Source organism: Pyxicephalus adspersus, chromosome 3, assembly GCF_032062135.1.
Source record: "Pyxicephalus adspersus chromosome 3, UCB_Pads_2.0, whole genome shotgun sequence".
Lineage (NCBI taxonomy): Eukaryota > Metazoa > Chordata > Amphibia > Anura > Pyxicephalidae > Pyxicephalus > Pyxicephalus adspersus.
Window position 1 is genome coordinate 81,468,015 of NC_092860.1, and position 12,242 is coordinate 81,480,256.

Sequence of the window (12,242 nt, forward strand, 5' to 3'; positions counted from 1 at the left end):
TCGCACAGCTTTATTAAAAACAAGTAATACACCTTATACTTTCTGTCCTGTTAGATGAGGGTGTGGTAGTACTTAATACATTCACAGTGTAGATGATTTGGGCGTATATAAAGGTGGCAGTGAGTCATATTCGCAGTGATAGTAGTTTAGGCTTTATTATATAAAAAAAAGAAGCTTTATCACTGCGGCCTAGATAGTATTGTAACAGTGTTTTCTCCTGGTAGTTGGAGGTGAAATTGGGAGGGTGTCCACGTGACTCTTTACAGATTAATCTACAGAAATCACGTCACCCTAGGGCAACAGTTTTTAGAATCACAAAAAAATATGGCTACAACAAATCTGGCTGTGACTAATTTTTGGGTTTTAAAACATTTTACATGCCATGATCTCATTTCACACCTACTATTGCGTTTGTGTGGGCATAACCTACAAATGCTGGCATACAGTATAAAGGTTGCCTTGCAATGTATTTTTATTAAGCATTTCTTTTTTTTCTTTGTTTTTCTTCTGATTGCAGATGTCGCATGCTTCACTGAATAAAAAAAAATTAGCTGTAGGATAGTGTAATTTAAATTAAATAAGAGGGGACAGTTGTGGTGCTTTGCAGTAAACACATTAGGGAAAATTGAAAATGAATACTCTCCAAGTTAATAATGTTGTAAAAGACAACAGATGACCCGTGATCCTTTGCAAAATGTGGCAAAAGAACCACAGATGGACCAAAAACGCTTAGCAGACCATTTAGCAAAGCTCATAAATTCATAGAAAAAAAAGGACGGGACAAAAGAGGGTTTTTTGTTGGCACATTTATATGACTCCAGGAGTTGGCACCCAAATAGAATGCTCAGGAAAGAAGACCCCTCATGAATAATTCTTGCTCATGAACCCAATAGCCCCTTCTCACTTCCCCAGGGTGCATGGAAGTTAATAATGAGCATCTGGAGTAAGTGAATTCCCTGTCTGTAAATGCATTTAGGAAACAATCCACAACAAATGTTGTTGACACCAATAATGACAAAGGCCCTACAATGTTCAAATCAACTCTGCTGTAAAGTTTCTGTGCATTGAAAAATTATGTGTAGCCCAAAGTGGTTCTATGATGCGCCAAGCCCCCTAAATTCATTTGGCAAGTAGAGTAAAAGATAAAGTGTTTTTTTCCCGCTATGACTATATGGATGTTACTGTTTGAATGAATGTAACTCTGTACATAACAATAAAGTGTTCATCTGCTTTGAAAAACAACACTTTCTCCTTTTCTCTAAAGTTTCTGTGGTGCAGACAGTTTTTAAGCCAATTTTTGGAATCACATTAAATATTTATTTTTTAATGGGAATTTGTATCCCAGTGAGCAGAAAGACCTACTGATAATACAAGTAAACAAATCCAAACTGATTGGATTACATTAGAATCCAGTGGAAAGTCTCAATAACAGAACTTAGTGGTTTCCTTAACCGCAGTTGATTTTGTATTGCCACTGTTGACAGAAAGGCCTTCATTTCCCCTAATTTTTTTTACAGGTTAGCAGCATACACAGCGATTCAGATTTTTGGCGGTATATGAGAGATTCAGATGACCTATGACCTGTATATGTAAAAGCCGGAAACAAAGTCAACATAATAAATATACACCAGAAAATACTTTGGAAGTTTAACAAATATTTGTAGAAGTACCAAGGCTGCTGCTGGCCGTTATTACTAAACAGTATTTATATGGTGCCAACATATTACGCAGGGAAGTACATTAAATAGGGGCTCCAAATAACACAGCAGGAGAAGAGGACCCTGACCAGAAGAGCTTACAATCTAAGAGGAGAGGGAAGCAGCACACACTAAGAGGAGGATATGGAATGGTGGGAAGTAGTAATGATTTAAGAGACAGAAGAAGGGTAGGCAAGTTTGAAAAGATGGGTTTTGAGTGCTCTTTCAAATAAGCAGAAGGTAGGGGGACGAGAAAGCCCATTCCAGAGAGGGCAGCTTTAGAAAAGTCTTGGAGTCGAGTGTGTGACAGGTGAGGTAAGTCATTAGTAGGTCATTGGAGGAGCAAATAGAGAGGCCGTTCACACCTTATATCTCATATAAGACTGAAAAAGGGGTAGAAGTTAATGAAATCTTTTAATTAAAAGCAACAACATGGCAAGAATAAGGTCAGAATGGCTACCACACGCAGAGGAGTTCAATTTAAATAAAAACATTTATACACATTAATTAATATTGGGTTGTAGCTGCTGTGTTACAAAAGCATTGCAAAATCTGACAGCAAAGACCAGAACACTTGAATTTTAACAAGCTCCTTTTTTTTGTTATTTTATAGTGTGATATTTTAACTATTTTAGTATTGATTTTTTTAAATTATATTCAAACAAAAAAAAAATAAAAAAAAAGATTGTTGCAGAAAATTTTTAACTGCACAGTAAATATGTTTTGTTTTAGAAGACTATATTAGAAAAAGCAAAGTTTTTTTTTTCCTGAAAACAAGAAAAAAAAAACAATACATGTATTACTTTCATACTGCTAAAATTTGTTTTTCTGAAGCACAACCAAAGTATAAATTGTATTGTGGCTTGTTAATGAAAAGGGTTTAAGGCACTAGGTTTTTGGCCTTTCAGCCCCCAAGGTGTATTTGCTCTTATTTGATTGGCTAAAATATTGGAGCAGCACAAAATTTCTACTGTAGAAAGTAAATCTAACCACAACCTGTAAGGGTCTCACCTGTTTCTTCTTGCATTTTTTGTCTTTTTTTCTCTCCCTCCCAGGGATTTTGCAGCACTGTATTACATTCATAAAAGGTATAGGCTGTTTTTTTCTAAGTATATGATTTTCGTATAAGTTAGCCTAATTTATACCATATTTGGGAACTCAAATTAGGTATTGCGTCAATGTATTGACATTCTTCATAGTCTCTTTACCTTCCTACCATTTTCAGTATAAGTGAACAATTTGACACCACTGTTCTCCATTCCCTTTAAGGAATACCCATATGATAGGCTTATTGGTGAACTTTGCATTGCAATGAACTCTGGATGCACTACTACAGCTCAGAAGATCTCTATAAATTTTAGGAAATACCTGTATGGTGCGGGGTAGACTGCGCAGTAATCTAAAAGTGTTTTTACTTTTATAGATATAGCAGTGATATAGTACTTTTATAGATATAGGGCAGATCAAAAAAGAATATGGTGTGCAAAGAGCTGTATAATCCCTCATGTTATTAATATTAATAATAAACTGTATTTATTAAATGCCAATATATTATGCAGCGCTGTACATTAAATAAGGGTTGCAAATGACAGATATATACAAACAATGACACAGTAAAAAAAGAAGAGGACCCTGCCCGAAAGAGCTTTTTTTCCCTTTTATATTTGAACACAAGATGGCAATATTGCAGCAGTTTTGTAGCTAGTGTAACTTGTAACTATTTATTTGCAGAGGATTAGGATCCGCACGGTGGCGCTGTGCACTGTGCAGTGCCCCCTTGCCCTTTTCTCTCTCTCGTTGGTTAATCATGGAGTGTGGACATGCTGTGTTTTGCTGAAAGTTCCATCGTGTAGCTTCATTGGACTTGAGGTGATATACATTAGGTAGGGTGCCATAATCAGATGTTTTTTTCAAGCATACTGTAGGGTTAGTTATTTAAAAACTAAAACGATGCTTTGTTATTAGAGCAATGTGTTTATTGGAATCAGAGCTCATGTACTGATAGAAGAACTTCTTGCAAAGTTCAGTTCTTGGACCTAAGAATGTGATCGATCAACTTTCTGTGTATCATATAAAGTTACCCTTCTACCTCTTATGTTTATTATTATTATTATTATTATTTTCTAACTGTAGATATTAAGATTTTGTTGCTTAGCTCCTTTGCTGCACTAGCTACATTTTTATTGGTTTGGATTCATGTTACAGCGCTGCATAATATGTTGGCGCTATATAAATCCTGTTTATTAATAATAATGTTTGTGACATTTGCAGCTTTCATGCTTACATAGAGAGCAGATCAATACTATAATGCTAGGCATACACTATCCCAATGTACAATGATTACCCAAGGGAGAATTTTTTAAAACAAAAATGAGATTATGCTTTATAGCAGGACTAAAGCAAAAATAAAGCATCGGTCTTCTACTACATCACCCAATCTTGCACTGCACAGGGGTGAGATCGGGTGATGTAGTCCGGTGTAAAAGGAAAAAAACATCCCTTGCACTGTGCATGCATGAGATTGGCATCTCTTTTATCTTAGTGAAGAAAATGCCTCTTCTGCGCATACCCAAGTTCAGGCATGAGCAGAAGAAGAAGCCAAGAGCCTCCCGGGATGCACGACGTAGGTATCCCGAAAGGCTCTGCTTTCCTATTCAGTCTTGATCGCCAGAAAAGGTGAGGTGCCCTTCTATGTTAAGTAGGAATTTTGAGTTTAGATTTGCTTAAGCATGTCTTGGTGTGAACTTTTGTGCCTAGATTTTTCAAGCGCTTTCATATTCTGTTTGTAGTTGTAGGTAATAGAATCAATATTATTCTAATAATTATTATTGTTTTTTTGTAGGTTTGAAAAAAGGTGTTTCTCCAGTTGATGGTATTCCTTTGGTTGTCTTTTTTTTCACTGCATTTAAGTAGAAAATGTCATTTAAGTTCGATTTTAATTTTGAAGAAACAGAAGACAGTAAGGTGGAAAGTACTGGACTTTCAGATCTCCAACGCAAAGGAGAGAATTCAGAGACAAGTTTGCACATCTCGGAAGAAAAAGAAGTACAGGTAAAATCTTCCCCTAAAAATGAAGAGAAGGAAATAGAAGAGAGTTCTATTTGCTGTAAACCGGCTGTGGAACACAAAATTCCACAGGATGTGGACAGGGTCCTGGAAAATAAGGTTGTGGAGCAAAGTTCAGATCTTCAGTTTGTAAATGTGTCAGTGGTGGAAATGACATTGTCTAATGAAGATTTGCATGGTGAAAACATAGTAAGTAGAACTGTTACAGCTAACTCTGATCTCATTTCTGGGGTATATGAAGGAGGCATGAAAATTTGGGAGTGCACATTTGACCTCCTTAAATATATTGAAGATGAAGATGTCACCTTCAAAGGAAAAACTGTTTTAGATCTTGGCTGTGGAGCTGGTTTGTTAGGAATTGTGGCTTTGAAGCAAAAAGCTAAAGAAGTGCATTTTCAGGACTATAACAGCACAGTAATAGAAGAAATCACTATACCTAATGCAGTGGTCAACTGTGACAATGGAGAAGAATCTGGAAACGTTACAGAAGGACCAAGCAAAAAGAAATTAAGAAAGTCCCAAACCCCCGCAGATCTCTTAACCAAGTGTCGTTTCTTCTCTGGCGATTGGTCAAATTTTACACGTTTAATGCAAAATCAAACACCACCTATGAAATATGATATAATTTTAACATCAGAGACCATATATAACACTGATTACTATGTTGCTTTGCACAGTCTCTTTCAGCATCTATTGTCAGAGAATGGGACAGTATACCTAGCAAGCAAGTCTCATTACTTTGGTGTAGGAGGGGGTGTATTGCTCTTTGAGGCTTGTATTAAAAAGCACAACATTTTCCACATAAAAACACTCAAAACACATGATGATGGACTAAAAAGAATGCTTCTCAGTTTGTCATTTAAAGACCATTAATAAAGGAGAAAAGTCTTTGATTGTTTTATTGATTTTCTGTAATAAACAGTGTTGTCTTGTTCTATATGTTTTATTAATATATACTAGGTAATAATCAATGTCCTCCTGACTGGTCTGAGTAGCATGTAGATTACAATAGTACACAGTGCTGTAATAAAATACCTTTGTACTGTTCAGAATGCACTAAATTTTCGGGGTTGATTTAGGCTGTACCAAAGTGAATTATCTCTCTGCATGGGATTTTACCCTTTGCTTAGGTAATGAAGTGAAAAACTGCTAAATACAGCCATCCAATCATGCAAGCCAAACTTTTATATCCCATGCATGTCATCAGAAATTTTTTAGAAAATGAATTTTTTTAGCACATCTACAAAACAAAGTATCCAATGCAGTAATCATTTAAGCTGTCTCCACATACGTGTTGTGCAGAAATATTTGAACACAGTACAGGTAGTGCCCGAGTTAAGGTCATCTGACATACGGACACTTCCTAGATATGAACGAACAAGTCTTCCCTGCTTGTTCTGTGCAGGATGGAGGCTTGAAAGGGGTGATTTGCAGAATAATTTTTTTGTTAAACACAGCTGATGTTGTGGGTATTGGACCTGATCTGTAACATCTTTAACTCTTTAATGACCAAGACAAACGCTGCAGCTGTTTCTTTTTGCATATCAAAGCACAGCTTTCTCCGGAATTTAATGAATGTCAAGGCTCCATAAAGTTTTTTTTTTTTTTTTGCTTTGTGATTAACTTAGTGAGGATTTCATACAGTAACTGATACCTCACTGCCTCATAATATGTTGAGATAAACATCTTTCCTAATTGCAAAAAAATAAAATATTGTACCTGTTGCAACTTACATACAAATTCAATGTAATGCCAAACCTACAGTCCCTATCGTATGTAACCCGGGGACTACCTGTACCGATATAGTAACAATACATTACGGTACACAGTACTGATTTTCAGAACAGTACCCTAACATAGTACATGGTACCATTACTGATAAATGTACAGTGCTACAGCAACACCCCCTACACACACACTCCCCAAACTGAAATGAATAACATATATAACGGGTAGTCCAAGGCAGAATGCAAAAATCACAATTGTTTAAAAGTGCTAGGGTTGCCACCTTTTGATCCATTGAAATCTGATTTGGGTAAACAATTTTATTGGGATTTTAATGAAGACATCTAAACTGTTTCCAGGACAAAGAAACAAATCCGAGTAAAGCTATTTAACAAACAAGATAGATATAAATAAAAATATAAAAAAATACAATAAATAATACATTAGTGTTAACTGTTAAGAAAAACACAAGGCACTATTCATAAAGTTGCCAAATTTATTTATATTTAGTAACAAAAACATTCTATATAAGGGTATAACATTTATTTTCCTTGTGGTTAAATTCAATGAACTTGTGTCTTTGTCTTTTTTAACCTAAATATGTAGCAATAGTTGCTACTTTTCCCCATTTTATTTAAATATTGTACTGCCCTGGTAATTTTGTTGATGTAGTTCTAATCCCCAAACAAACATTGTTCCTTGTAAAAGTAAGAACGTGTTCTAGTGACATATGGCATAACTCCAAAGACCCAAAAATGTGAAGTTTAATGATTTGGTAGCTTTTTCAGGGCTCAAAGGACAAATGTATAGTAGCCAGAGATAAAAGTGTGAGGTCAGATATGTATAATGCAGCAAACACAAGTCAGTTACTAAAGCCCTGTACAGGGGTTAGATCTCTGTCCCAGGCGACAATCGTTTAGCATGTGTACATAGCTTTACATGCTCACACAAACAGCAAATAGTCTTCCCAATCTGTCTGTTTTGTTATTTTGGCAAATCTAATTTAGACTGCATATTGGTAAAACATATCCCAGGGATTAGTAAAACTATCTTTTTTTTTAATTTATTAGCCTGATCAGGGCAAAACAATACTTTTCTCTTCTTTACTTTATGGCTTTTTACCATATCCGTAGAGCTTTGGGATTCAAGGTAATGAGGCCATTCACAGTGCAGTATGTGTTCTGAATCTGTTCTGAATTACATGCAGGAGAGGGTTGTGCAGGGTATGACAGTGTCCATCATGTTTAGGAGTCTTTTTTTCCCCCTGCATGGTCAAACATCCAAAAAAAACTTGTAACTATTTGTTGAACAATCTAGTTACAGGCCTCCAGCATCACTTAGAATTCTTGTCATTCGTAAGAATTGTTTGTGTGAAAGCAACAGGAAGAGAATATCCACATGATCACCAGATTGGTTGGGTAAAGGAGTAGCTAACAACTGGAAATTACATAAGGAGGTTGCTAACCCTCAAAACTGCAGGACCCCTCCTAACCCACATGTCTGCACTCACCCCCTGCAGTAAAGATTCAGAGAGCATGGGTACCTGAAATTATTCTGCAATTTTAGGAGTCCCAACATCTAGTGTGCTAATTGCTTCGCTCCCTCTACATTGGTGAGTTGGAGAAGGGAAGTAAGGAAGTAAGGCTCTGTGACATCTTCTGCCCCTTCCAGTGGACAATGACAGACATAGCTGAGGGTCCAGTCTGGATTATGAGGTGCATTACTGGTAAGGCCTCTTGATAATTTATGTCCAGTCCAAGTCAAAGAGCAGTGATTTCTTATTGGCATTACTATGCAAATGTCCCCGATGGGCACATCTGGACACCTGCCCAGTAACACATTATAAAGAGAGTTGTGTAGCATCAATAAGCAGCTTGTTATACCACTGAGAATTAAGACAGATTCTTGAAGATCTGCACATCAACAACTACATCCTATGGAATCTTCCTAACAACACTGGAAGCTGATACCTAAAAGATAAATAGAAACAGCAAGCACCACAGGAAAACCAAATAAAACGTACAAATAACAGTGTTATGAAGCCTAAACTATATACACAGTACATAGCACATAGGTGCAGGGGCGACAATCCTTTGGGGCCCTAACATTCTTTCATAAGATGCAATGGGTTGTGCTAAACTCAATAAAGTACAAGATGGAGGCTGGAGGAAAAACTTCGACTTACTGAACTCTGCTATCTGCCACCTCAGCATTCCTTTTTGAGATGCCAGGACATATTACAAAAAGAATATATAAAAAGAAGGGTGCAGAGAGCAAGTATTGAGTGGAGGTATACAGGGAGAACATTAGAATGAGAGTCCCTACAGTGACCTCTGCCTTTATGTCAGAGGAGTTTTTATTGCTAACTAATATGCTACAGTGAGAATATAGGTTTGAGTACACTAATAATATGCTGCACCCAAGATGGCTGCTTGTCCTTAAACTTAATTAAAAAATCAATAGGACAAAAAAATTAAAGTAGTAAAATAAATCTGCCATAAAAATGTAGGGGCTGATACTATTCCTTTAAAACAATTCTAATTGCCTGGCTGCTATGCTGACTATCAAGCTTCAATTTGCTACTAGTTCTAGTCATCAGTAGTGACAATCTTCAAACTCCGGAGTCAATTACCTAAATAATAAAGATTAAGGGTCAGCTGTGAGAGCCGAGCAACTGACCTTTCACAAGCAATGGCAACAAGTTTATTAGTATAAACTTACTTGTATCTGTACACTAAACAACAAACAGCACAACAGAAAATCAAATTCCCCAACCTTACAGTATATATGCAGCTATATCTAGGACAACAATACGTCTTTTTTTTTTTTTTTTCAATTATCACAATAATATTGTATCTATTTGCCTTTTCTGTATCTGTTGCCTTTTCAAAAATAAAGACAATGGGGAAAGCATTTATATCTTCCTCCAAGTTTTTACAACTATTTGATGTTTAGGATATGTAAAGCTTGTGCACAAGAAGAATGCAAATAGGGCTGTTGCCTGTAGTAACCTAGTATTGTGTTCATTTTATTAGGGTAGCTTTCTTAAACCTGTCCTAAAATCCCACAAACAGTGCATGTTTTGATGAAGTTTAATTTGCTGTGCCTGCCTATATGGGAGTTTACCTGCAAAATGTGCATTGTTGATGAGGCAGGTTTATGAAACATTTCCAGGCATTTTTTTATTTTTTTCTCCAGGAAATTGAAGTTTAATTCTTTGTGCATTTTTGTAAACTATCCACAGTGGATGCTGGTAGGCCTAATTACCTGTTGCAATCATTAGTAAGGACTGTGGGACCTTGCTTTTATTGACTGAATAGGTCTAATTAATATACAGCCAATCTGATGTTTAGGTTGTTCTTATATTGAGAGATACTGAGGCATTAGTTTCTGTAACACTTTCAGAAAGGCTGCAGCCACAAACACCTGCCGTTTGTTTGAATGTATACCATGATGGAAAGTATCCAGAGTCCTGTACCGAATTCCTGCACACAGACAGGGGAAAATGTACTTCCCGAGCTAACAGGAGATGTCTTTATATCGGAAATAACATGCAATGCTAATTCCTCAAAAAAAGAGCAAATAAAAAGACCTTCAAATCCTTTTTTCTTGTGGGGAAAACCGGAAAGAAAAAAGTTGAAAATGGAAAATCCAAAGATGCATAATTGTGAGATCAGCAAACTGTTGGGTGCAAAGTGGAAACTCCTTACTGATGAAGAAAAGCAGCCCTTTATAGATGAGTCAAGGAGGCTGCGTGAGGTACACATGGCACTATGTCTAGACCATAAATACAAACCAAGAAGAAAAGCAAAAAAAAAAATCTTGAAGTATGCCTTCCATGGTGGTGATTCTGGTGAAGAGGTTAAACCTATGGTGCTTTCTCCAGGACTTGGTCAAAGACCAAAACTCCATGCCTATGCAAATGAATGGCCTACAGGGCCATATGCTTTCCCACAAAAGGAACTTGGCAACATACAGCCTGGCATAAACCAACCTATATTTCAGCAAATGCCCAGGTATAATATGAATGGCCTGCCTCATGGCGGGATGATGGCCCCTGCTCAGAATTATTTGAATCCTGCTGCCATATACAATATACCAGCAGCCTATGCTCAGCAGACCACTGCTACCATGGGCTTTGGATCTAGAACACCTGGGACTAATTTCACCTCTTCTCCTCAAATTCCCCTACCGTCTCAAGAAATTTCCACAGCAGATTTGAGGGAAGCAATGTATATGTCGCTAAGTGATCAATCTTTCACATCAAATGGAATTCAGTGTGTTTATCAGCAATACCTATAGATGCGGGAACTGCAACCAATAGAATACATATTTCATCAATATAAATCTGTATGGTGTTGTGGAGAAGTTGCTTGCCTTTAAAGCATTTGGCAGATTGACCGTTTTTCTAGAAATCTGGAGAAACCTAATTTTGGACACATTTCATGTTCTGGGATTTTAAACTTGGTAATTTTTACAGTAACAATTTTTACACTTAGTCAATATTCCACATGTATTTTTGTTTTCAATATTCCAGTTTTGTTAACCTTTTGAAAAAAATCTACTTTTACCCAATGAAATATTTTCTTGTATGTAGTTTTAAGGATTTTTATACTTCCCTTTTAAATAAATGAATATGTGGAATTGACTGAGGATATGTTGTACCATTTTGCTTTGAAAACTGACACCACTTTCAAGGTTCATAGCTGTGTTTTGTATGTAAAATGGCAAGTGAGTTTTTAGCAGAGTGAGAGATGGTAAAAACCTTGTTAACAGGTCAGTGCTGGGTGCTCTCCGCACATATCCTGTTTACTCCTAGTGTTTGCCAAAATATACTTCATGACCATATGTATGCAGGTATCTTGGCAATGTAATTTTAATGGTTTATTGGTTTATAGTTTGGATAATTTGTTATTGGGGCATAAGACTGTTTGTTTGTATTGTACAACTTTACTAAACCTTATATAATCTGCTTTAATAGATACAGCCACTCTTTATTGTGGGAAACCTTATGTAGGCTGCTAACTTCATACAATGCTAACAAAACCCTGTAATTGGGCTCCTATATTGGTTGCCTTTCCCTTGTGTTTGTGCTACATGTTTGTTGGAGTAAAGTAAAGGTAAACACATTCATGGGCTGTCCTGCAACTAGTATGTAATACAAATTGGGGTGAGGTCTTGCATTGGACCATATTTATGTATTTTTTTTCTACATGGAGATTTTAGTAATAGACAAAGCCTGCTGGTGTTTAAGCAATTGTCCAACTTGATTTGTACACTAATAATTTTCTATAATAAACCTACTTTAATTCCATCTATTTCCTGTATATTCAAATCTCCTTGTTTTATTTCTCCTCTATAATATGAAAAAATCATGAGGGGATGTTGGCATGGTTTAATAGTTAGAGGCGTGCACACATGGGATCTCAACCCTAGGTCCAACTGTCAGTTGTGCTTATGAAAGCACTGACCCTTTAAAGTTAAGCTAAATTCAGTCTGTAAAATATGACATTGCTAAACTACTAAACAAAAATTGGCTGATCTCTTTGGCTCCAAGTTTAAACGAATGCTATTTGCATGTGGTACTTTTAGTTACAAGTGATTTTTTTTTTTTTTTGCTTGTCATTTTTCCTAAAGATCATTTTTACACCTGATCCACCAGTTATGTATTCTGGTATGTAATTTTCCCACATTTTAAATGTAATCCCAGTCTAAAAAAGTGTGCTCTTGTACGGATCTCTTTCTTATAATAGC

The 12,242-nt window shown here is 36.3% G+C and overlaps 2 protein-coding genes across 3 annotated transcripts; both read left to right on the top strand.

Moving 5' to 3' along the window:
* The first annotated feature begins 3,473 nt into the window (after window positions 1-3,473).
* On the top strand, window positions 3,474-5,698 carry METTL18 (methyltransferase 18, RPL3 N3(tau)-histidine). 2 transcript variants are annotated; one of them, XM_072405436.1, is made up of 2 exons: window positions 3,474-3,566; window positions 4,540-5,698. In XM_072405436.1, the coding sequence occupies exon 2, from the start codon at window positions 4,614-4,616 to the stop codon at window positions 5,634-5,636; it is 1,023 nt and encodes a 340-aa protein (XP_072261537.1). In that variant the 5' UTR covers window positions 3,474-3,566; window positions 4,540-4,613; the 3' UTR covers window positions 5,637-5,698. The 2 variants fall into 2 exon arrangements, with proteins under 2 accessions (XP_072261537.1, XP_072261538.1); XM_072405437.1 differs by having other exon boundaries at window positions 3,476-3,580.
* Window positions 5,699-9,938: 4,240 nt separating this feature from the next.
* On the top strand, window positions 9,939-10,790 carry LOC140327422 (transcription factor Sox-3-like). Its single transcript, XM_072406807.1, has one exon. The coding sequence runs from the start codon at window positions 9,939-9,941 to the stop codon at window positions 10,788-10,790; it is 852 nt and encodes a 283-aa protein (XP_072262908.1).
* The last annotated feature ends 1,452 nt before the right edge of the window (window positions 10,791-12,242 follow it).

Bases quoted from the DNA above. Each gene is read 5' to 3' on its own strand.
- METTL18 (XM_072405436.1), top strand. From the start codon at position 4,614: ATGTCATTTAAGTTCGATTTTAATTTTGAAGAAACAGAAGACAGTAAG.
- LOC140327422 (XM_072406807.1), top strand. From the start codon at position 9,939: ATGATGGAAAGTATCCAGAGTCCTGTACCGAATTCCTGCACACAGACA.